General features: G+C 38.9%; 1 protein-coding gene across 5 annotated transcripts in view; it reads left to right on the forward strand.

Moving 5' to 3' along the window:
• Positions 1-27,141, forward strand: part of USP32 (ubiquitin specific peptidase 32) — a 133,313-nt gene that overhangs the window by 19,861 nt on the left and 86,311 nt on the right. For all 5 annotated transcript variants that reach the window (XM_014608054.3, XM_014608056.3, XM_019493429.2 and 2 more), the window contains exon 2: positions 11,546-11,673. In XM_014608054.3, coding sequence (XP_014463540.1) covers positions 11,546-11,673 — 128 coding nt within the window. The remainder of the gene's footprint in view (positions 1-11,545; positions 11,674-27,141) is intronic.

Raw genomic sequence — 27,141 nt, forward strand, 5'->3', positions numbered from 1 at the left:
TCACTATTTATATTCCAGAAAAATTAATTTAGTGTGTCTTTTACTAGGATCAGGTGTTGAATGAAAACTAAGAATGCAGTTTTCTGCTGTTAATATATTAAATGATTTTCTTCTGAAATTCATGTGTAATAGGTGGGACCCAATCATTTAAAAGAAGCCTGCTGTGCCGTGTGGGTTGCAAAATGTTGATTATCTTAGAAATTGTTGTAAACATTACATTATATTCTATCTTACATGCTTTTGGATTTTTATGATTTGAGTTTTAATAATTGATGAGGAAATAACAGTAAGAAATACTTGAAAACCACGCGACAAACTTTGGTCTGAGAGAGCTGTGCAGCCAGGTTGCTGGGCTTGCATGGATGTGATTTGAGCCAAAATTGGTCCTTGCTATTTGATCTGATGCTTCTCTTTCAGGAGAGAAAATTGTGCTGAATCTTGCGTTCTGAAGAGAAATTGGTTTATCCTAAGGTTTTTTGAAAAAGATGAAAAAGGAGTGGAATTAGATACAGTGCACAAGAAGAAAGTTGTTTTTTTTTTTAAGTTTAAACTGTAGTTTAAAAATCTGCCAAATACTGATGTAAATGAGTAGCAAAAAACCTTTTTTTTTCTAGTTTAGATCAGTCATTCTATACCTTGTTAGACTCAAGGGAACCGTTAGAAAATGCCCTCTCTTAGCTTGCTTGCTTTTTTTTGACTGTGGAAAAATAATAGAGCATTTCTTCTGTTGCAAACCAGTCAGAAAGACCACAGCAAATTAGATTGTTTTTGACACTGTGGATTCCTGTTTGAAATTTCAAGGTTTATCTTGTGAATCATTTAGGTTTTAGCACGTTCAACAGTTCTAATACTGCAGGGCACCCTTAAAAGGACCTTGCATATGGCACCCTGGGTGAGAAGTACTGGTTTAGATAAATGCAGCTGTTCAGTGTTTAAGGAAAATATTGTTAAAACAAAGAGAAAATGGATTAAATAGTTACTCAAAAAGTTTTATAAGTAAATTACTGTTTCTCCCATCAGATTAGACTTCAGTACTACAACCATTTATATATGTGGTTAACGTGAAGCAAGTGAGTAGTACAGTTGACTTCTATGGAACCATGCGTGTTCTCTTAATTTACGCGCGTCAGCGGTTTCCGAGATTAGTACTTCAGGTTGTAAATGCTCAGCACGGGAACCTTGTTTATGCACCTGTTTTAAATAAATTTAGGGTGAGAGAGGAAAAAGTGCATCTTAAATTTCATTCTATAACATTTTTATAGCTGTGCATTAGACTTATAATTAGACTCTGAACTCCTAATGATGTGTTACTAAATAGCAGCTGAGCAGCTGGAGCTCCATATTAGTGGAATTTGTTGGTGTTCATCCCCTATGACATTTCATGTTACGGTTATATAGGTGCCTGGATATGGTTTTAGTTAGTCTGGCCTGTGTAGTCTGACCTGAAGGTTCAGACCGGCTGCTTGTCACCTTGAAAAGAAGACAGACGCTTGATATCTTGGTAAGAAATATGAGGGAGGGGATGAGATATGAGGTTATTTTATTTTACTGTGTAATCACTCTTGAAGGTACTTTAGGTAATACGTACCTATTTCAAAACTTGTAGAATTGGAAGCGAGTACAAGCAGCTTTAGTTTAAATTACAGTACTGGACTAAAAATACTCTCAACAATTGGGCTGACTGAAGCTCTGTTAATTCCTGCAAGTCACAATACAATTTAAGCTGAGGTTGCATGGTTTCACTTAAACTTAATTAAACTCCATAGGACTGGAGTGCAAGCATTCCTTAGAGAGGAGGGCACAGTGCTAATCTCTCGTTACACTGTCTTCTAAATTATTGTCAACCTGCCAGCAAAAGTGGCATTAAGAAGGCTTGGATTAGTGAAGTTGCTCAAGTATAATAGCATAGAATCTATGACATTAACCTTTTGTAAAAATAGCATTTTATTTCAGTAGTGCTATTTGGAAGCAGCTTTGAGGGGTTTTTTATACAGATAGTGTTCCAGGTGCAGCTGAATAAATATGGTACCTAATTCTTAAAGTTACGTTGACTTAACTTACTGATTTGAATTATGCCTTTAAACAATGCCAGGTCTAACTTTTTAGTTTTAAGCGTCAGGTTTTGGATACACAGCTCCAATTAGCACTAGTTGCATACCTAACTTGAATTGGGCTAGCAGGGAAATTTTGCCTCTATGGACCTGAGGTTACTGCAGGATGCATTATTAAGTTTGTATCAACACTTAGCAGATGTAACTGAATTATTGCTGTGATCTAGTAATGGTGACTTGCTAGGCAAATGTCTATGGTGTATTTTCCTTTAGGACAGGCATGCTCAACCCCTGGCCCCCTGGCAATATCTGGTCCACAGGGCTATGTGATTTGACCAACAGGGCTCCCCAGGATTTGGAAATTTGGTTGTGGTGGGAGGTTAAACAGACCCCCCACCACAAACTACTTAATGTAGTCAGCATGGGACAAATCATACTCTTTTTTTTGTTTTTGTTTTGTTTCCTTATGTTCATGCATGCAAATTGTCATTCTGGCACAGACACAGATAACCGAGGCACAAAAAACTCAGGTGTGAGTGATACTAACAGCAATAATTGATCATTCTGTCACTTGTACAGTCCCTGAATATTTGTGTCTTGCTGACTTGACAAATATGCTGATAAGAGCTGAAGCTGGACTCTTTATGTTCCAGTGAGTTTCAAGTGTTTCATGTTGAGCTTCTCAGTACATGAAGCATGATGGGCAAAATATTTAATTCTGTAGAGCACTATGCATGCTCGTGGAACTTAATGGTGGGCATAGGGGGAGCATTTGAAAAATGATCTGAGAATATTTTAAATTCTGTTTAGGATTGTAGAAGTCCTGAACAGTGAATAACTAATTTAGATAATATTGTATTCACCTGTTTAAAAAAGGAAAATTGGGACTCCTATTTTTTATTAAAAAAAAAAATAGCATTGAGGACTTATCTAGCTTATGCGCCATTATTGAACCCTTCTGATTGGAGGCTTGTGCCTCTAGAGACTGAAGGAGAAAGGGGTGTTCAATGCCAAATAATGTTATCCTTCAAATTACTAAAAATTTATAGTCTAGAAAAATAAGATGCAACATGCCAGATTGAATTAGCTCTAGACAATTGCAGCAGCAGAACGTTCCTTGTTGTAATTGCATAGAGTTTTTCTCACCAGATCTTCAGAGACACATGATTTAAATAAGCAAATTAGTCAGTTGAATATCTCGTATCATAAAGGGAAGTAAAAATGTGAGCAAAAATTGAAGGTACTTCAATTACAGTCTCTTGTTTGTGGATCTCTAGAAGAGATTTTAACAGGGTTTGCTTTAAGGTTATACTTGTTTACTGGGAACCGTCTTTGCTTTTGATCAAGTAGATTCTACAAACACAACCCATAGTTTGTAGTACATTAACAGCTTTCAACTTAAAGGCGACCCTCAATTCTGCACAGAGCAGAAATCACAATAATTAATGTGCATGTGTCCCTCAAAACACCCTGTAAAATGGCACAGAGTGTTAAAGCAAAAAAAACTTGTAAATATGCCACCCAGAATCTTGGAAGTAAAAAATATAATTTGGTGGCCCAGAAGGTGTCATCTTGTTTGACATTTTGATGACCATCACTGATGAAAGCAGAAATGTCCTAGCAATTCCTTAATTAGCGAATAAAAATGTAACACTCGTTTATTCAACGACTTTATGAAACGTATGCTTAGAAAGGAAGAAGCATGGAAGCATTTCGGATCAACTACTTTTAAGTTAGATAATTGCTGTACAGTGTATAAAAATGGAAATTAAATGGCACTTTTGGAACAGCAATCTTAAATGCCTACTGGTGGATAGAAGATACCAGTTCTTTCATGTCAGAGCTGGGTGCGAAGACCCTGCGGTAGCACACTTCACTTTGAGTTCATTTGCTTGTGTTGCTGAGCCGTGTTCTGGTGGAGGTATGTGTCGTGGTGAAGGCTATTTTTGCATATTTGAATACCACGCAAACATTTAGTTGTGCAACATTTTCATAATGTTTTATCAGAAGATTGTACTCTTGAATTGAAGATGTTTAAAATGTACTATTTACAGAGTTCAAGAAAGTGAAAATTTGGTGAAAGCAAAACGTGTATAAAATAGCTTGCAAAGATCATGCTTTGCTGAGACATCAAACCAACTGTTTTTGTCCGATTCCTCCCATCCCCTTGGCTTGAAGCTTCAGAAAAACCTAAGATGGGAGTTGTATCATGGTGGTTCACGACGGTTATATGTAGAGTAATGAGGACAAAACGTATGCACAATTTTTATTAGCTAGACTTATGAAAATGACTAGATGATTACTCTGGATGGCTTGAATCTTCTTAATATTAAAGAAGTCCTTATGTGGAGAGGTAGACGGATATAATGGGATGTGACTGCCTTCTGAACCATGGCAGCATTCCTGTTAAGAATCATACACAACTGGCACTGACTGGAGCCAGCAAATTGGGCAGAATAACCAAATTAAGCATCTAATGTATTCGTGTGAAATGAACGTGATTTTCTATAGTACTGAAAGTAAAACCAATTTAGTACAAGTGAAGTGTATGTCTTCAGTAAACCTCAAGGTGTGCTTATTCCTGGGATGCAATAGACAACCAGGGAACTGTGAGCACAAGAAGATTGAAAAACGTGCGTCTTAGGAAAAGCCTGAGAGAGGATGAACTTGGGTGGCAACGTGTTCACGGCAGGCATTCTGCATTTTTGAAAGGCATTGTACAATGGGTCCTCTCAAGAGCTAGTGTATTATTGCCAATACACTTATGGCTGGTCTGGCCTTCCTAGAGTTTAAAGACTAGAAGAGAGTCAGCAGAATCATGTGGGAAATGTGAAGGGAGCTGAGAGTACACCATTAGGCTTAAGCAGATTTACTCAGGTGCTCAGGCTTGCGTCCAGAATCTTAATTTTTGTGTGCTCTATAACAATGGGTTATGTGGAGTAGAATCAAAGAAGAGTGCAATATGCCTGAAGTCCCTAAAGATGAAAGGTTTTGTACCTCACATTTTCCCTGATCGTTTAAAGTAGGAGATATCTCTTCTTGACTTATTTCTACATGTCTTCAGAAAGCGTTTTCACTTTATTTTTCTAAATTTATGGAAAATGTTAATCTCCAATTTAATCATCCAAGATGCATTTGAAAAAAGCAAGTGCTACCACCTTAATAGAAAACAAAACTCTACGTAGAGTAAAGCTACCAATAGAATTAAACTATTGGTATTCTCAGGGGTTTGATTTTTTTTGTTTGTTTGTTTTCCCCCTTCCTTAAAATTTGCCAGTTATCTAGAGAAATCCAGTCCTCAAAATTTACCTGAAGACCATACATAGAGTGAGTCCAGGGCTATATAAACAACTCGGGGAGGGGGGGACATTTTAAAGGTTGGCAATCAAGTAATACAACTTAATCACATCCACATTAGAAATTTTTTAATGAACTGGTTTTTGTCTTTACAACATCTAGATTTAGGGAGACCACTGAAATTTAAGGATAAGCATTGGCTCCTGAGCCAGTGAGGACTGTTTCCCAAAAGGCAATGTTGGTCTAGGGCAGTGGTGTCAAACATATGGCCCATGGGTTGCATCTGGCCCATAGATCCATTCTGTCTAGCCCATTGGTGTGATGCTGGAAGTTGGGGGCATGGCCAGGGGAGCGTGGCCTGCTGCAGAATTTGGGGTTCCTGGACCCTGTTGGTGGCAGGAGGGACAAATGAGAGCTATGCAGATATAGCCCTTGCTTGCCCTGCTCTCCCAGCCACGCTGTTGACCAGTTCCCTGACGTGTCACTCCCCCACACCACTGCTTCCCAGTTTCCCCACGACCTGTGCTACCACTTGATCCCTGACCTATGCTGCTTCCTTCTCTTGGCACCCTGTTGCCTAGCGTGTGCTGCCGCTCACCCTTTGATCCGTGCAGGGTGTGACAGGCACGGGAGAACCAGGTGGCCACAGACGGAAAGGGGGCCTGAAAGTGGTAATTTAAACATTATTATTATTATTATTACTATTATCATCAGCTCTGGTGAAGGGGGGCCTGATACTAAAAGTTCACCTGGGGCTGCCAGGAGTCTAGGTACAGTGCTGCATCCATGCTGCTGGCCCCAGACCTAGGTCTACCAGAGCTGCTGTTGGCTTCATGCATCCAGCCCAAGAGGAGCCTCCATGGTCCACATCTGGGTCAGGACCTCAGGGTGAATATAGCAGTCCTGGTCTAGTGAATAGAATATATACACTTAGGAATTAGCCTAGCTTACGTTTTTCAGTGTGCATCTGCAAAAGGATAGCAAGTCTTTCTGCCTCTGAGTGAATTATGTTAACTGTTGTGTAAGCCCCTCCTGAGAGTCTCAAATGAAAGCACATTGCAGGTGTGCCAGTTACTTTAAGTGTGGCAATTTTAAAGGTACTTCTTTTTAACTTGTTGATTATGTTAATAGGCTGATGTCACTGAGTTTTGAGTGGAGGCTCTGGTGGGCAACTCTGTTCCTTTTAGGAGGCAGATCTTCTTCATTTTACATATGGGCTTTTAGCCTTCAGTTAGGTATATATTTATAAGCTAAACACACTGCTGTTACCCATCTTATACTAGTTACATTCCTGTTTTGTTATTGACTCTTGCTTCAGTTTTCTTTATAAGTGTCAAATTGCACTTCCAGTGTCTCCTGGAATCCTACTCGGCTGAACAGTGGGAGAAGCAACGTTTGAATTTTTGTTCAAGAATCTGTCAAATGCACATCTGGCAAATCGATGAACACAGTTGTCATATCCTTAATGGACAAGATCTTTCATGAATCTCCTTGCCTACCTGTGGAATACCTTTATCTTTAATATCTTACGAACTAGTTTAGTCAGCCGACTCTATATAATATTTAAGATGATGAGGTTATTTATCACTGTCCCCAAACTTCCTGTATTTAAAACACAGCTTATGCTTATTTGCATTAATTACATTTGCATTTATACATCAGTTGTCTTTCATCATGCCATGTCTGGCTGTCATGTTTCACAAACAAAAGCAGGTCAGACCTTGTCAGCTAATGGATGGGTGACTTCCACTGTTCGGGGGAAAAAAAGACTAATGCTTCAGTAGTCATCCTACCTCTAAATTGTACTGAATGGGTGTTTTGATGGTGGTAGGTGTCATTTTCAGGATGTGCAGTGTTTGTCAAGATGTGCCCTAAAACAGAGTTAATGACTGTTTAAGAGCCTAGAGTACCTTTTCCCTAATGTAACATTTTATCCCCCCCCCCTTCTTAAATTTCTTAGTGTTTCCAGTTGTTTTCTCTCGTCTTATTTCACAGTTTCAGTTAAATTCAGTATTCTTCAGTATGGAGAAGTTTAGGGCAGGAAATATTGCTGTGCACTCAAGGTTTGCATTGGTTGTGTATAGTAGCTTCTGTGTAATCATAACTTGTTAAAGCACTTTGATAGCGGAAGGTGCTATATAAGATATAGGTACAATGCTGATGGGGGCTATGTTGAAGGCGGCCGGATCAGAAACTGTTTCAAGTATAATTAATGCGTGTACATCTCTTAAAGGAGAAGGTACTGTACTTATGACTAAGGAAGTACTAAGCCAAGTAAAATCACTTTGTTGTCTGGCGTGCTATATATGGTCAATGCTCATTTAGCAGGTGAAGAGAGTTTTCCATTAGAACAGTAAAAGGAGGTTTAAATTGGGCCTGGAAAGCTTGGACTTCCTACTAATCTAGGCAGGAACACCATGTCAAAGTAAAACTCAGCAAGAATGTGCCTCTGTTTCTGTTGGGCAGTGCTTTTACAGTAAATGGACGCTCTAGTAATAGCAGTTGGAAGCTGACTGCAATTGCGCCATCCTGTTCTGGTCTTAAATTGCCCAAGCTGCTATTACAGCAGGTGCATGCCTGTCAGTATATTGAGAAGTGGTTCACCCCCTGGCAGCACAGTGTAGGGAAGGTAATGGACTGGGGAGGGAGAGGGAAAACAAAGGTATTCACAAGTAGCAGGCCAAGATCTTTCTTTTATTATTAAAAAATAAATAAAAAGATGGGAGCGAGAGAGAGACTACTTTTGGAATCCCAGTTGCAAGAAACTTCAGGGTAAACTACGCTAACATTCTTTGTATAATTATACTGTTGGCATAGGAGGAGGAAAGCAAATCCTGCCTCCATCCCTCCAAAAAAATAGCTACCTTACTGGGCTTACTCACAAGACTAAGTTGCACTGCTAAAAGAGCGTGTTCCTATTGGAATATGGAGTGAAGCGTGGTCATATGGGTTTGACTGCAGCTGTCCACACAATAAGATTTTAATGTTTTTCAGGTATGTTTTAAGTCGACGGACTGAGCACTCTTCCCCCGGGGTGAGAAGCTGTGCTCCTAGTCGAGACCAGGAAAAATGCACATTTACGCTGAGAGGGTTGAGAAGCGTCTGTGATAAATAATTCATATTTACCCTGCAGAAAAATTTTGACACTTCCATTTTAATTAAAATACTAATCAAGGCAATCAGCTCTAGGTGTAAACCTCCTATCACAGAAAATGAAGGCTTGTGTTGTAATTCAATATTACTGTAATACAAAACAAGAGCTGCTTTCAGCAAAATGGTCTGTTGACTTGTATGCAACCAGTTTGTTCTGCTGACTTTTTTTAAAAATACATCTTCTCTCTAGGGAAGCTAAAGGTGAAGACTTGTTTAGCTTAAATGAATATATTTAATGACGGCATGGAGAGCGATGTGATGTTAGTACACAGTTTTAAAGCTTCTGTTGCTGAAGTAGTAATTGCTTTACCAAAAGTTCCTTGTGTGTTGTCTTCCCTTTGTAAAACCTATAGCGTCTGGTAACTTAGACTTTAGTCGTATTATTTAAACTATTATTTAACCTTTGTTTCGTTTGATTAATTTATGAAATTAGCATAGAATCATTGTATGTTGGGTGGGAGGGAAGAGGGGAAATACGGGACTGAGAGAGTTGCTGTATACTGTGTGAAAGAAATGCTTTTTACAAAGGTGTGCTGGTGACTTACTATAGACATGTTCAAGCATCATGCTTTCATGAAGCCATTTTCCAAGATCCAGATAACTTACCGTACTCGTTCTACAAAAACACTTAAGTGGTATTTTTCCCCTCTTGAATTTCCAAGTTGTATTTTGGGAGAAGCAACATTTGAAGTTTTGTTCAAGAATCTGAAAGAAGTTGCTTTTTTCAAGTTGTGCAGTGTGGGTCAGGATGTGGAGTGTGAGTTGTGTTTGTTCTTTCTTGTGAGCAAATCCAGCTCCATTCTCTGAAGACGGAAAGCGTCCTGGTCTGAGCATTGGGGTGGTTATGACCTGTGTATGGAGAGTAGAGGAAACTTTCAGAGGATGGTAACCCCTTGCGTGTTCCAGGATCTCTGCATGAGCTTTAACATGTGTTGAAGAGTAGAGTGCGAGACCTGGGAATCAGTAGTTATACAAAATCTTTGTCTTGTATCTTATCCCACTCCTTCCAGAGAGATTGGATGCTATTCTGGAGACCTGTTTCCAGTGGCCAGATAAATGATGAGAAGACTTCAACTTGGTGTCTTAGCAAGGCCTTTCTACATGCCTTGTCAAAAAATAAGTATTGGAATGAATACATGGATGGAAATAATATAGAAGTCTGAAACTGAAATGTGTTATGCCCCAGATTATATCATTACCAGGAGTCCAACTAATTATATGTCAGGATTTGTTTTATCTGTGATAATATGTGGTGGCAATAACTCAAGCAAACTCCTGATGCCCCAGCTATCTTATAGCAGCACTAATGCATTTCAGGTCTTTGAAATATTTCCCATAAAATATATTATGGGAATTTAAACATCTTTGCCCTGAACCTATAACCCATTTAAAGTGGGGAGTCGAGATCATAATTGCTAATGAAAGGTAGATTTTTTTTTTACTTACTCTGAATGTGGGACTTGTAAATCTTGACCCATTTTTAAATTTAGTGGAGAAAAAAAAAAGTTTTGTCATAATTCTGACAAAAGAATCATTTTAACCATTAAGGGACAACTTGAAGTGAAGAATATTGGGGACTTTGGAGGAAAAGGTTAGACTTCTAGTTGAATTTTAGCATAAAAACTGACCAAAATAATTTGTTCGTTACTCTTGACTTGTTGGCTTATTGACCAGTAGATTCGAGAGGGAAGACGTTTTTGAGGCGTCTAATTATGAAAATGATGAAACTATTCTAGTAATTTCTGCAGCTGTCAAGTACAGTATGCTTTCTTCTGGTTTCGCTATGATAATGGCTCTACAGTGTCATGGAACTGATACGTGATCTGGATTGTAATAGATAACTCTGTAGTGATGCTGAGTAGGTCCACAGATTTGTCTCCATCTGACTGTCAGCCTAGGGCAGGGAATCCTGGTTGCAGTTAACTTCTAGTTTCTTTTATTGTGTAATGTAAATGGAGAGTAGTTGGAGTGCAACCTTGGGTGAAAAGAGATTTGCAGTAGTAGTAAACAGGGTTTGAAAATCTGCTGTAGGAGACGTTCTTGATTTAGAAAGAGGATAGGATAAATCATCCCAGATCTAAATGTCATAGTTGTCCTTGTTAAGTGGTAGATGTTTGGACGGAGGGGTGCTGTATTTCTTTCCTTCTCTATTAAGTTAATGCAGAGTAGTAACAATCTTCAAATGGAAGAGGGTTTGAGATGCTGCTGCTCAGACTGTCCAAAAGGAGAGAGTTTTGTTGAGAAGCTGCAGGAAGTGATGAGAGGTACAACTCCATGAGTCTGTTTCCCATTTTGCCATGACCCACTGAGTCTTGTCCAATGGACATAAAATGCTTTAATATAAACTTTGCAAGGTATGTATTGTAGCTAGGTTAAAAATAGTAATAAAAAAGTTTCAGTGGGAAATCCAGCTTGTAGTTGTTACTGTGTAGGAAGAATTAAAAGAAGATTTTTTCCTACTAAAGTTTACCCATAACATTGTTAGGTTAGTTTCCAGTCTTTTAATACCTTCTGTCCTATGATATGATCCTACGAATAGTGGCTTGCAAAAACTTATTTTTACTTAGTATGGAAGTAGACTTTATTTGTTAGATGAAGACCCCCTTTCTACGAATCATACTTGGCTGGTGCAATCACTCTGGCAGCTCTCAACTACAGATCATGTCCCTGGTTTACACTCGGTCTAAATTTGCACATAATACCATCTTGTTATCCTTTAGCATGACCATTTATAATTATAGTGTTTAACTTGGTAACAAATATTGTGTTCAGAAAAGACTTGCTCAATGAATAATTGTAATCAGTGATATTAACTCTTTTGTTCTGTGTGAATTGTTGTCCTTTTTCTAGAAGTTTAGACTACTGGAAAATCAGATCTGTTAGATAAGAGAAACTGCTTTTAATTCAGCTAGTTGTTTTTTTTTAGTGCAAGAGAAGATAAATGTGTGTTTGAAATTAAAAGACTTTTTAACTGTGACATTAAGACTAGTAAACCTTCCTGACCATGGTCTGTGATGACTGTTCTTTTTTCTTTCTCAATACAGTTACAGATGTAGAACTAAAGCGGCTGAAAGATGCTTTCAAGAGAACCTGTGGACTCTCATGTTACATGAGCCAGCAGTGCTTCATTAGAGAAGTGCTTGGCGATGGAGTTCCTCCAAAAGTTGCAGAGGTAACTTTATCTAAACTTACTGTTGCTGCAGGGGATGGGTTGGAGGGCTGTGTGCAGTAATTCATGTGTACTAATTGGAATGAATATTTCATTTTTAATACAAGCCAACACTCTGTTTTTTTGACTGGAGGCAAATAGCCAGAAGTTGAGACGGATGCAAACAGGGTTGTTGTTCAGACTTGAGCAATAGCTATTACATGACTTAGTACTAAACTTCCAGTTAGCAACCCAAGTTAGAGTACAGCTAATAGGAAGAAAAAAGGTTATAGATGCATGCAGGTTCTGTTTTGAAGAAAGACAGAATTGGCTTCTCGGCGGGAAGAGGAGAAAATAGCCTGAGACTTTCTATAGAGCCCTTGTGATAACAGGGGTCTTTATTTCAGACAGATCTGTGCAGCTGGGTACCTCCAGAATTCCTGGCATAACTTAATTTTCTTAAAACAGTGCAGATCAAATAAGATTAGTCATCTGAACTTGCAAAGGACTTGTTTATACTTTATGCATAATACTGGAAAATATCCAGAAACAATGTGCCGCATAGAAGTAAATATTGGGGGAGGGAGGTTAAGGAAAAAAAAAAGAAAAGGAAAAAAACAGGCTCCCTTTATGTGCACTAACATGCACCTTTGGAAAAATGTTTTCATAATGTTCACTGTGACTTGAAACAGTGTAAGCTACTGAATACTGGTGGGGAACTAAGATTAGCCAGATTTTCAGCTAGTATCTTACTGCTTGTCCTTTTTTTAATAATAGCTTGTATTTTAGCACTAGAATTTTTAATGATTTTAACCTTGCATAGATTATATAAAACTTGAAACGTTTAACTAGATCAGTGGGGGCCAAACTTTTTGGCAGGTGTGCCCCAAATTACCCATGCACCCTCTTTTCCTACCGCTGCAATCCCCTTCCCCTGCCCAGTTTGCTGTTCTGCTTCCTGCTCTGTGCTCCCTGTCCAATCTGCTACCTCTGCATCCTGCTTCCTCCCTGATCTGCTGTGTGCCACACAGATTGCCCCTGTGCCACTTGTGGTACCTGTGCTACAGGTTGGCCACCCCTGAACTACACAATTCATGTTTAGGAAATATTCAGTAAGGTAACATATGAGAAAATGTGTGCTATATTTTTATTTTGCAACCCTATATAAATGTTGATGCTAGAGGGTGACTGTTCCTTCCTGGATTTGGGGCAGATTTTATTTTTTTGCTGTGAATCTATTTTACTGTCTGAGCTTTTCAAGTGCTGAAACGGACAGTGAAATCGTGGAATCTTGTACTCCGTTTTGTGATATAGTTGGCAGTTTGATATTATGCAGGTCTTAAATGTTTAAGAGGACATGGTGTAGTATATGCTAGCATGTGCCAGATTTAACGAAAATGTATGACTTGCTTTGAAGTTTTAAATCTCCCTTTTAACCTTTCATATATGTGGTCAGGATTCTGTTGAATATTGATCACTCGGTAGAGCTATTAGGTGTTTGCATTATTGAGCTAAAATAATACTCCTGGATTTTGCCTACAGACTTCCTCTATACTCATCTCGCCTTTCATTTCAGTGTTAATAATTATTATGCTGTCCAAGTGGCGTGAGATCTGTGATCACAAATGGGAAGTGCTTTTCTTTTTAGACAGCGTCTGCTGGTTACGTGCTACTCCTTTCACATCTGTGCTTGTTGGCAGACTTGTTAATGGTTACCTTTAACTCTCTTGGCATAACCCTTCAGCAATTCTCTCTCTTTTTTTTTTTTCTTTTTTTTTAGTTGGTGAAGAAGCAAGATCAATGTAAGAACAGCAGTTATGTTTGTTTAATTAGATTTCATCAAGTATGATGAACTTGGCATCTGTAAACTCCATAACATTAAATTGTCATGTGCTCCTAACAGTCATATTTTGGTGTGTATTTGTACGTAGAGTTTCCGTATGGAGCATCTAAGTGTGATTTTTCAGACCAGAACCAGGGGCTGTTTCTTGTGTTTCTGGAGCCAGGGGATTACAAAGGAAACTTTGTTATGTGTGTGACTACTGCCTTGCACTATGTAGTTATACCCCAAGACAGTGGTTTTCAATGGTCCTCAGACAGTCTTAAGGAGTCTGTGAAAGAAGTCCATCAAAAGTAGGCAAATACCCACATTTACAATTCAGAGGGGTCCACACATCCATTTTAATTTTTTTTAAAGGGTCTGCAAATGAAATAAGATTGAAAACCATTGCCCTAAAGAAACTGAAGCTGGAAGGGTTGTATTAGAAGTCAGTAATGATAATGTCTCTTATTTTCTGTTGGGCTGTTTTACAAAGAGTATTATCAGTATATCTTCCCTTAATTCATTAGAAAAAATTTATAGCTGCTTGCTTTCTTTCAGCAAAGCATTTTATAGAGCACCATAGTCAGTGCCTGCAGTGCTATGCACTATGCAGTAAGTAGTATCTTCCAGGGTGGTGCCTGTTACAGGCAAGTGGAACGCCTTCTTTCTTACGTACTTTAAGGAAAACCATATTTAATGGGAAAGAACTCGGGGCTATAGCTGAAGAAGATGACCTAGTTTGCAAAAGGGATAACATACAATATAAATGTTAAAATCAAGCACTTGTATTCCTTGTTTAAGTTTTCTTCTAACATCCTATCATGGCTTAACTTCACAGTCCTGGTTTTGTTTTCTGTTAAAATTTCAAGCAAGATGAAAATTTCTTCATTTAAAATATTTTCCATGTACCGGCTAATGTTGCCTGAAATTCCAGCACTTTCCAGAAGGTACGTTAAATGTCAATTAGCTTTTTGCATCTGTTGAACAAGTACCGCATTAAGTTGTACCGTTTGTTGTAATGGTAGGCAAAAATGCTTTCTCATGCAGGCTATGGAAAATCTGCCCATCAAGTAACACAAACTAGTTGACTGTTACTGTGCAGCCTTGCGAAACTCGTATCTGAGCAAGTAAGTGCAGTATACGAACAGAAAACTAAGCCCCTTCCTAACGGTATTGTCCATAAATATGAGCCTAAGGAGGTAAATTCTCCCTGCTAATAATGTAAGCCCTTGTAACAAGTTGTTTTATATAGCAAGTAAAAAAAAAAAAAACACCAAGAAAAACCTAATGAATACTTGTTAAACTAGATTAGTACTTGATATGCTCAGTCATGTAGGAATATGCATTGTCGGTACATGTGGCTTACTAGAAAAATTCAAACTTAGTATGGCTGCCTGCGTTGGTAGACAGTGGATGAAATGCACTATGTCCACATTATGAACCTACTCCTTCCGCTTACCAGCTTTCTGCTATTTAAGCGGGGATTCTTGAAGCACAAAGTGAGTACATGTGGGGCAAACACTTAAATGGTACCGTTTGACACAGTGGGCCAACAGCTCTCATTTTATTACAAATATTCATGGCTTTTGAAAGTGTATATTATTGATCATTTGTAACTGCCAAGCTTTAGTCTGGAGCATTTTTTTTCTACAGCCAGGTTATACGCTCTTTAAAACTTTGCATCTGAAAAGTTTAACATAGTTAAAACAGCAGGAATAGTAGATGATAACGTGCTACATTTCAAATGAAATAATATATTGTGTTTTATTGCTAGCATAATTTGTGTACATCTTCTCTAAATTATATTCCACATGTAAAACGGGAAGATTTTGACTGTACGAAATCACTTTTATAAAAGGAAATTGCTAGTAATTATAAAAATTGATGCCAAGGATTATAGCTGACAAAGATTTCAAGAGAGCGCTACGTTTTTAGGCTCTTAAGGGATGGTTTATTGTGGCAACAATAATTATCTGCAAATATTTGCTGGTAGTTAATAGCAAAGAGTAATTTGCTCTTGATGTTCCACGGGGGGTTATTTCTATTGCATTTAGATGCAACAGAATGGAAATAAGAAAAGGAAAAAAATTAGGCTCAGTATCTGGGGAAAACGTCTAACGAGTTCCATTTAGATATTTTATAATCAACTCTCTATTAGAAGCCCCTTCTTTTGACACTTTTTAAAACTATAGTTGATGAAATAAATATTGTAGGGAACAGTTTTCCTCCCTGCCAGTCTTGCGAACTATTGGGATGAAGTAGAAGTTCTAATAAGTCTTTTTAATATCTTACCCAATTATACTAAATCAGACTTGACAGGAAAACCTGCAGTCGTTCCATGTTTGGCCTAGATGGTAATCATATGGACTTTACAGAAGCAGTGTGTGCTTGATTGGGAATCCAGAAGACTTGGCATCCATTCCAGGCATCTGAGCCTAGGAGCAGGTGAAAAAGGAAGGTGACTAGGCAGAGAACTGATAATCAGTGAGCTGGGGAGGTAAAGGAAAAGTCTGGCAAGTGGAGAATGGGGCAGGGAAGCCAGTGGTAGAAAAGGGACAGGACTAGGTAGCAGAAGCATATGCCTGCTAGAGTGTACCTTCTTTTCCAGAGCTTTTGGGGTTTATTGGATAGCAACTTGAATCCTGAGGCTTTAATTTCAGAATCTGGTAGAACTGCCAAATCACAGTCCTTGTTCCTTCCCTGCAGTGTTACCTTTCCATGCAATGATACTTGCCTTTCACTAAGTCTTCTGTAGGCTACTTGCTTTGAACTTCCTACTTTAATGACTCCTGGGTCTGATTCTGATATCATATGTGCCCTGAGAGGATGCTGAAATGGAGGGTTACTAGCATACCAGTGTCTTAATCCAGAAGTGATGGGATGAAACTATATTGTTTCTTAAGAGTTGTGTTATGTATCTTCAGCTTTAAATACGACTGCCTCACTTCTCAAGGTTTAAATGGGACTGTTGTAAGCCCTAATTCTCAGGGTACTGGGAAAAACTGGACAAGGTGCTACCAAAGTTATCATAATTACTCGTCCTGGCCAAAGCAGTTCTTATAACTTGGCTGAGACCGTCTGTTTGCCCTCAAAGGAACCTACCTTTCTTGCCAGCTTTAATAATGCAAGAGGTTTGGGCTTGTACCCAAACCCAGCTTCCTTTGTTTTATGGTTTGGCTTCTGCCTAGATGTCATACTTGCAGAAATAATGTTCTTCACAAAGATAGGACATCTTGCTCCACAGTAGAGAGGACTCCAGACAGGTGTATTTGGCTCAGTGAAAGAAATTTTACATTTCTATGTGAGCCACAACTCTTAAAATGTCTAACATCCAGATTCTTGTTAAATTACTTGCTGCACAGTGGACTGGCCATTAGCTCAGGTAGGCTATCTATAGCAGCTGTGTTTGCACATTGGAAATTGCATGATAAAATTATTGACAGAGTTCCCAAGGGTGTTTTCAGCAGGGATGTCTCCCTTACCAGAGGACCTCCCACAATTAACTGGCTCACCTTTGGAGCCAGGACAACCTGTTTCATTCTGTAATTACCTCTGAAAGCCACCAATTAACAGAAACGTGCCAGTAGGTTGCTGCAGCGTTGTTCAGGCATGTACAAAAGGAAAGCTGCTTCTAAATAACATTGTGAAAACATCTCGGTGAGTGTTTTTGACAGAGACGCACTGCAGTCCCACTCAGATTATGAATCCAGCAAGACTGAACAATTATCTTGTGAGGTGAGTTCATTGCCTGAGTCACCAAGAGTGGAAATTAAATATCTAGGCAAGTGCTTGAAGAGAGCTGCATCTTGCCTGTACAGTACAATAGCTAGGTCTGTTTTCCATGGTTGTCCTCTGTTCTTGCTTCTAGAGAGCCTTATCTGCATTTTATAGTGGTTAGGGAACTAGGTTAAGGGCCACTCGCTCCATTTACGTGCTTGATCTAAGAAGATTAGGGCACTGGGGGTATGTGTGCTCAGTTGCTCATTGCTGGCCAGAAGACTAGTTTGAGTATGTAGGGCATATAAGACTGAGGAGTGTGCATACAGTAAGTCTCAAACTCCGTTTGTCATCCCATATTAGAGGGATCAGCTAAAAGAGCCTACATAAATAATGGTATCTCTCTGTAATAAACCGGATGTCATTTTTTTCTTCTGAATATCTTTGCTTTTGTGTACTGTATTAACCATTAAATAGACATGTAAATACTAGCAGATGCAAGTCAACAGAGACAGGTTTGATAGAACTCTATTTTATTCAGCTTAGCAGTGTATATGACAGTGCTAGCCTACGAATAGTGTTTGCGGTTTTATCCTTATTACTTGAAAATTCTAAAGTATGTCCATGAGAAAATGTTGGATCTAATTTGAATGCATACAGGCCATAAAATGAACAGACCTATTCACACTGCACCAGCTCATTATGTTTCAGTCGTACTAATGTACGCACCTGAAACTTTAACCTAAATTTAATCTTACTGAATTCTAGGAAATCTCATCTCCTGTTCAAAGTTATCATATCAGCAATTGCCAGGAGCCTTTAAATGTCAAATGACATCCTAGTACATTTAAAACCTTGTATAAGAAGCTTAGAACCAACTCCATGTCCTATGGCATCTTTCTGTTGAGACTTATTTCTGCACACAGAATCAATCCTCTTGTTGGGCTCTCAGTCCACTTTGAACCCTGAGTGTTCCAGTTCTTAATCTTTAATCCTTCTGATAATGTTATCCAAAATTTTGATTTATTTCAAGTTTATAGCTTCTTTAGTATGAGTGATTGCAGCCAAAATCCACCCCCCCCAAAAATAAAAGATTAAAATTATTATTATTTTTTATTTTTTACAGGGGAGGCATGATGGAAAAGTGTTATTTCCATTAAATAGATATTTTGCTTTTACCTGACTTGTCCAGACTGCAACTTACTCTTGCAGTTCTATAATTTCTGAAATAGATATGTACTCTAGAGTTAAAAAAAAAAAAAAAAATCCATTGGAATGTTATCAGCACAGTTCACTGGTACACGACTGATAGTTATTTTGGGTTTTGGAAACAATTCTGAGAATACAGCCAACAGTTCAGTGTACTGAATGAGATATTGCTAATTGTTGTCAAGTACTAATTTTAGTAGCTAATTTGAACAAAACTTTCAATTGAATTCCAGCCTTAGGGAAAACAAACCTAGTTTTTGCAGAGTATTAGGGAAGTGAAAGTTAACTTTTCCTTTCACATATTTGTTATTTATGCATTATTTATTTATTTTTTTAGCAGTGGCTAGATACAGTGCCTGTAACATCCCCGTTGAAGTTGGCAATAATGAGAGAAGGTCACGGAAGCTAAGTGGACTTTAGCTAAACAAGTTTGCTAAGTAACACTGAAGCACTTTGAAGGGTAATTTATCAACATGCCATAAGGTCTACTCACATTAAAGTTTTAGTTTACAGTGAAATTTGGTTAATTAGTCACTGGGATAACTGTTCATTATTTACTTACTAGTTGGTGCATGGAATCCCCTTCAGAATCCTACTGATTTATATTCAAGATGCTTTGGTTAATATACACTTTAACAGATGATGAATTAGCATTTCCAAATGTAAATGCATGCTAAATTGCAACAAAATTTGCCCTGACAATTAGCCTAGCTTAAAAGGTACTGATTAATGCCATTTGTAGCACCTGTCAAGCCAGCTGATGCAATGTATTTGTTCTTCAGCTCTTCTTGGCTCAACAAGATATAAATTATTGACTCTTCCATTTTGTAAAATTATCTTCTGTTTTGGTGATGAGTACGTTTAAGAGTGAAAAGCAGAACTCTGCAACTGATTTTTTTTTTTTCTCCATAATCTGGTAATTTTTAGAATTAGGACTCTGAAACTTTGTAGGAAGACATTTATATGGATAAATGCTCAATGTACAGTCAGGTATATGACAAGTCAAAGTGCATACAGGTAGCACTCAGACATTTTATATTATAATTTTATTCCTTGGAAATGGCAAAATCTATTTTACTACATCTCAATGGCCTGCAAAATGTATTTCACAAAAGCTGAAAATGGCTTACTACTGCTAATGAGAGAGAGGTAGTTTTAGCAGTGTTAATCTCAAATTCAGCAGACTAATATGGCTGACTCCCTCTATTTTTGGATAGCACAATGCTTAGCTGAATGAAACAGACAAATCAATCTATGCAAAACCTCTCTGAACAAGTACATCTATAAGGTACTGCTAACTAGTCACTCTTGAATTATTTATTGTTGTTATCAGTCTCCTTGGAGTGACAAATTAGACCTATTTTACTGTCGTTAGAGCATGCTACATTTAAGCCAAACAAACTTGATAGAAAGAATTTAAATTATACTTCTTTGTGAAATACTGAAGCAGTCTATCAGACAGGGTACTTTGCCATTTGCGAGATGAAAAAAAAGGGTCTCCGCCTTCTATCATACCAATGTTTAACGACGGTTGAAAAGCTAATAAGGCAGCTTCTGCCTGCTTTTTTATTATTGCAATCAAACACTGTTGAAGATTAAAATAAAAATCTGGGTAGAGAAACTATTGGCTTTTCCCATTGCAGATATTATTAGAAAGGAAAGTAAGCAGGGATGTCAGTTTGGACAGAAATGAACAGTAATGTGACAACATAAATGAGTAAATATTAACAATGAGGGCCTAAAAGATTCCTAAGATAAATTTCCAACTAATGGAATTAAATTGCTTAAGTGCAGACAATTAGAGGGGAGACCATTAAAGAATGGCCCCTGGCAGACGTTAATTTAATTGTGCAATGGGATCAGAGGAATTTTATTCTGGATCCCAACAGGTATGCAGTTTGCCATGCTAGATGGTCAAGATCTGTCATAGCAGGACATGTGATTGTTGGGATCTGGGATAAAATTTTAATGTGGAGCATCCTTGTGGCTGGTTTGCCATTGTTTTGTGTGATACATTGGCCAAATGCATGACATCACAATTTATCATGGGGGTTAACATGCAACATGTAATAAATGTAACATCTGCCAGAGCCTAGTTGGACTGTATTAAAGTTCTAATACTGAATGCTGACTTGAAACTTAAATGCATTGTTTTGTGACTTCTAGCCTTGAGCTATCAGGCTAATCTTAAATCCTTAATCTGAGAGTCTCAGTTTCTGGGTTTCTTGACCCTGCATGTCATCTCAACCCCTTCAGTCATTAATTCCCTTAACTTTTTGCACATCTTTTTTTTTTTTTTTCACTCTCGCTATGTCTCTTCTCTGTCAAACTATGCATTTCAAACCTAATAAATAAAACATTACAGCTTAGTTGCTTGCAGTCAGTGTCCTAACAGGATAGTTCACATGAGAGAGAAACTGAGTAAATCTCTGGGGGTGAACTTGAAGTACAAAGATCATGCATTCAGTTTCTATTAGCAAGAACGTGAGATGGATGGATAAAATGCTATGCATAGCGCTGAAGCTACCTCTGTCTGGAGAAATCTTCTTTATGCTATGCTTTTGGCATAATAAACTAATAGTTGCCCTGTAAAAATAGCGCAGCAAGACTGTTAATAATGTATTAAGTAACAGCACTAAAATTTACATAAAGAGTTTCTCAGATTATAGAATGAAGCATTTTAAAGGCCTCATTCATAAATTTTAAACCAACTCAATTAAGTTTCTTGATGGAGATCAATAGTCAGCTAAAGTAATTATTTTTCTCAAAAGGTAACATGTCAGGAGAGCAGTTCTAATAACATTTCAGCTCTCTAGACCAATTCTTTCATTATGGCTCCTGCCAGGTGGATGTACTTCGGCATTTTGTATAGCCACATCATAACCTGTATTATGTTAATACAGGCTTCAACATACATGTGTCTTTTCATAAAGGAGAGCAGCATTTTGTGGTGAGTATGAGCAAGTCTCAAAGGCAAACAGCGAATTAATTTTAATCCTAGGGGAAAAACAACTTGCAGGTTATGTATAAATAATATGTACAGTCATGAGAATGTAGTGTTAAAAGAAACTATACTGGATACACTGCACCACATACTAAGCATGATGACCTGAACAAGAATCAGGTATTTTTAAACTCTTCATTGACTACCTGAAACTGTTAGCAAAAAAATTGGGGGGGTTTGAGGGTTAGTAACTTAGATCTTTCTGTGACGGTCAGTCTTCTGTGACCAGGCGGATACATTTGACATTTATTTTTACCTCCAGGCTGCCTCGTCATCAGAATGCTTGGATTGCTGTTCCAGTATGTCCATTCTGCATTTTTTTTCTTTTTTGTGCACTTGTAAGTGGTGGCTTTTTGGGGAAGATCTTGACCAGTATCATCCCTCAGTAAGATTTTTTTGTGTAGCCCTGTGTTGCTTGTTCTTGGAAGGGCTGGCATATGCAATTAAACATGCAGAAGGAGGAGCTCACATAATGTCTCTCCTCTGCTGATGAATTGGATTTGGAGTATCCTTTTTTTTAAAAAAACTTTTGGATGTGTCTTAAATCAATTCATCTTTTTATTGCATCAGGAATATGCTAGGTTGTGTTCTTAAATACCAGGTTTATTACTTATTGTATTCTGAAAACCTATATGAAGCAACTTGCAGACTCTCACTTGCGTAGACCCAGGTGACGGGAGGGGCAGGAAGACGGTGTATCCTAGAACAAGCAGCAGTTTGGCAAGATATTGCCGGTAATCTTCGACTGTATTAAGTCACCGTAGCCACTTCTTGTTTGGACTCTCACAACAACTTCCCCTGACAGTGCTGGTGTGGGGCTGCAGCCAAGGAGGCTGCATTGTGACATCAGAAGTAACTAAGTTGGTCATCACTTCTTCCACTTCCCTTCCTGCCTTCCATGACCTCAGCATTAACTCCCTCCTGTAATTGGCTAATTTACACTTTTCTTCATCTTGACTAGCAATATTGGGCATACAAGCAGCAGCAGATAATTGCAAATTAATGAATTGCAGCCAGGCTAAATAATCTGGCCTGATTCAAGACGTGGTGGGAAGGGAGTCACAATGCTGGTCTCCTGCCTGATTCCTCAGCCCATATAGCCCATTAATTTGAAGAAGCCTCTGCCAACCTTGTTCTCACCTCTGTCAGAGCAGCTGAGCCCTGACCTGAAGCTTTATTTTTTTGCTGCCACATTCAAGCAGTAGGACTGAAGTATGTACATTAACTGGAGAGAGGGAATGACTGGCTGAATTGTCTCTCATATGTTCTTTTGCTGTAACATCAAAAGATTGCTATGAGGAAGTCTGGGTTTTCCATGTGTCCTGGCTCTGTGATTGCCAGTAAACTCAATAGGGTGCTTTCCAACTGATGTTTAGAAAATTCCCGGAAACTTTGGAGTTGTTCAGATGTCATCTTCAAAAGTTACCACATTACAGATAGAGAAATGCTGTATAGTATTAGGCTTCACTTTCCTTACTCAGCAATAAAATAAATCCTATTGAAGTAAGCAGATTGCTATCTAATCACAGATTTATTTACTAGGGAGCTTGTGCAAATGCATTGTTCTCAGTACCATCATCTCTGCTTATGCACATGATGGGCCATTCTTTGGAAAACTGGATTATACTGTATAAAATAGAATTATTAACTGCAATGAAGTTAATCTTAGTGTAGATATGATGTTTGCTTAACAGATATTTAATATGTAACCATGCTTTGGGGACTGGCCTAATTTAATGCTGCTGTTTTACACCCCTGTATTTTTAGAAAAATTGTTGGATTTAAAACCAATGTCATAAACTACGCTGATCTGCTGGGTGATTTTTTTTTTTTTTCTTAAGTTGTGAAAGAAGCACAATCTGACATGAGTTTGGAAACCTGATTTGATGGTTCAGCGGCACTTGCTATTATAATTGTCTTTTGGTTGAGAAAACCTTAACAGAACATTGTAGAAGCTAGTTGCCACTTAAGTGATTTGATTTAAAGTAAAATTGTTGCACTGTTCAACCAAGCATGTAGGACTAGATGAACATTTCCTTCGAAAGTAACTCGTGGAAACTTAAAATTCAGCTTGCAATTATCAGCCCGAGTGTGTGGATAATTTCTCTTCAGTAAAACGGTGGTGACATCTTTCCTCAACATGAGGGGCATTGAACACCATGCTGAGTCTGTAAAACTGACTTCTTGCACTGAATGAGAAATAATATGGCTTCAGGTAGGGATGTGAAAGGTTAAACGGTTAAACAATTATATTTATACTGTTAATGCATTACAGTTAACGTTTAAAACAGACTACGCTGCGTGAATTATTGTGTAGTTTAGCGGTACTACTTTTCCAGGCTGCCCTTCCCCGAGGCAGCCCAATCTGCCTTTGCACGCCGCCTGCCCCTTCCACAAGCAGTTTGCACTGTGTAAACCAAAGTGCCAGGGTTGGGGTGGCGGGAGGAGGCAGCGAAGCCGAGCCAAGCCAATCTTTTCCCTGGAGGAGGAGAGACGGGGGAAGGGAGGCAGGGCAGGGTGTGATGGCCAGCAGTAGGAGCGCCGCTTGCTGCCTGCGTGTGTGTCGCCCTGTAGTAAGCAGAGCAGGTCCTGGCTACTCTGTAGGTATGTGTTATCGGTTAAATGGTTAACTGATATAAGTAAATGAGTTTAAACAACTAATTTTTTTAATGATATTTACATCCCTAGTTTGGGGCTTGGTTAGGAACAGATTTGCAAATGAAGATAAATTGCTTATATGTGATGAAAGAGAGAGGTGCTATCAGCGGAGGAAAGCATAACAAGGGTTGATGTACTGAAAGGCACAGGATAGGAAAATGATTTTTTTCAATGGCCTTCTGGATAGATGCAAGTGAGGCAAGATTGTTTGAGGTTAGAGAAAAAGATGACATAGTATATACCCTATCTAAAGATTTCTTTTCTGTTGAGTATATCTGTGCCATCATGATGAAGCAAGCTAGCTGACACAATTACCATGACTCCTTTCCTTGGTAGAGAGGGAGGAAGATTGTTTAGTATTTTACTGACAAACTGTGGTTAAACAAAAGATCAACACTAATTGGTAAGCCACGGTCAACATGTTGTCAGCTGAGTTTACCATTTCTGAGAAAATAAACCTCAAATTTGATATGAGCCACAGGAGTGGGAGTTTTGACTAAAGCTGATATTTTTGACGACTGCAACCTTTCTGCTTGAAGATTTGGTTTTCTTTTTAAAGGAACTTGCTATACTGAGCTACTACTTTCTGGTTTCAGTCATGCCTGACTTCTAGCAAAGCTTCAAGTACACATTCTTCTAGCTTTCTTTAGAGCTGCACCGATTAAGATTTTCTTGGCTGATACCGATAGCTGATTATTAACTAAACTTATCGGCCAATGCCAGTCTGATAACTGATTTATCAGTTACTGACATAAACCTTTTTTTTTTTTTTTTGATGTGTTCCAGCAGCCCCCTGCGTAATGTGTATCAGTGTCCCAGTTCTTAAAAATGGCAGCTGGGGCACTTGAACTAAAGCTTGTTCAAGCGCCACCACCACCACTATTTTTAAGCGCAGGGATGCTTTTAAGTAGAGCAGAGCTGAGCGGGGTGAGGGCAGATGCAGGCTGCCTGCTGTGGACTTAGGACTGTCTGCTCTGCTGCCTTTGCACCAGGAGCCCCGTGCTGGCTGCGTGCTCCCTGCCCACCCAGCAGCAGGAGGCACAACTCGCTGCCACCACTGCTGCTGGGTGGGCAGAGGGCACGTGGCTGGCGTGGCACTGCTGAGGGAAAGGCAGCAGAGCAGAGCCCCTTGAGCCCCCCCCCCCCCAAGTCTGGGGGGCACAAACCCCCTTTATACCTCCCCTGGTGGGGGGAGTTGCCCCCCCATGCACCCTGGACAAGCTGCCCATGGCTCTGTCCTGTTCCCCAACCCAGCCCTGGATCCCATGTACCACCCAAGCAAGGCAGTGCCCCCAGCCCCTGCTCCTGCGTCTCGCTACCGGCAGGACCCCTTGCAGGCTACAATGCTGCCTGCCTGCAAGGGGAAACCTGCCGTTTCCTGGGGGAACCCAGGCATCTTGGGGCTCTGGCCCCATGGAGAGGGAACCCAAGTGTCCAGGGCCCTGGCCAGAAGCCATAATTATCAGTAAACATTATTGGCTACAGTGGCCCAAAAAAGCTGATTGCCGATAATGTAATTTCCCCTTTTATCAGTGTTGATCCTATTGGCAACCGATATATTAGTGCACCTCTGGATTCCTTGAAGTCTTGGGTGTGTGGGATAAGAGTGAGAAATCATATAAAGACCTGCTGTTTCAAGCTAAAAATATGTATGTTTGTGTGTATTTAGTGTTGCAAGAGAGTTTTTTGCCTTGCAATTCCTAAAGGAGTATGAAGTAGTATATACCAGATGTAAAATTATTGTGCCTGCCTTGACATTTATATCAAACGATATAAAGCTGTTTTAGTCTGTTGCCATTTGTATTTGAAAAGCGGCTATTGATTTCTGTCTTAGGAATTTTGTTTAATATATTTATAAGATTCCATTAATTGTAAAACAGAAGTAGGAGCAGCCTATCTCTACCAAAGCAAGCCAATAATTCTGTTGAAGGATAAGAAATTGCTGATGGATTTAATTTGCATATCTAAAAGATTTTTTCTTTACATGCTCTTTTATCCATCTCACTGTGAAGTGTGTGTATACAAAGCGTACAGGGTGAATAAGGAATGTTTGGGAAAAGGAATATAGTATAGGTCAGGGGTTAACCTACAGCCCGTGAAGCCCTTAGGTCTGGCCTGTGGATATTGAGCTTCAGCATTTGGTAGTGGGTATTCTTCCCACGCTGCTGTGGGGATGAGGGCTGGTGGTGGGCAGTTGCCCACCCACCTCTTATCTGGGGTGGGCTATTCCAACCCACAGCTGGAAGAAGTTGCCTACCTCTGTTATAGGATCTTACTTAAATTGGAGAGAGTTGTTTTTTGTTTTTTTTTTTTCCTTTCTGGCACTTTGCATACATATCGAAGTAAAGTGAAGTAACAAAAGCTCAGACAGAATTCAGGGGAATTCAGCTTTCGCTTATTAGCTGCATTTTAAATTCCTGTTCTAGTGTAATGGTTGATAAATTTGTGCAAATAACAGATAACGCCCTTCGGATGAGAGTTAATTTGATGGTAAAAGGCAAAGAATTTAAATTAGGTCTGTAGCTGTGTGACCAGGTTTCCTGGAGAGATGCAAACTTTTAGTGAGCAAACACTGGTTTTGTGAATAAGGAATTAGTTGTAATGTTTCAATGTAAAGCAGTTATTGGAAATGTTACTGAAATTTAACAAACGGAATGCAGTCTACACATTGGTTCTGTTGTTTATAGTTGTTTTCCCGGACAAATTTGATCACCATCATTGATAGAGTAGTGATTTAGTGGACAAAAGAGAGAAGTCAGCATGACGCCTATGCGTATAAACGAATGTTAGAGATGAAATTCATCTATATAAAAAGTCCATTTTGTTGTAACCCCCTCACGCCCCATATTGTACCCTTCATAAGAATCAGAATAACCCAACCATTATCCAGAGATAAGAATACAGTTTTATGCATTGTATGTAAATACAATTTGCTAGGTTTCAAAGGTTTCAGCCTTTCTTTTTTTAGATACCATACCACTTCCCTAAGTTTTAATGAAAAGTGAAAGCTGTGGGGGTATAAATGGGGAAGTGCTGTTTCAAATGTGTACCATTATATAGGTGCAATCTGGTGCTACTTATC

This window comes from Alligator mississippiensis, chromosome 14, assembly GCF_030867095.1.
Source record: "Alligator mississippiensis isolate rAllMis1 chromosome 14, rAllMis1, whole genome shotgun sequence".
In the NCBI taxonomy this organism is placed as follows: Eukaryota; Metazoa; Chordata; order Crocodylia; family Alligatoridae; genus Alligator; species Alligator mississippiensis.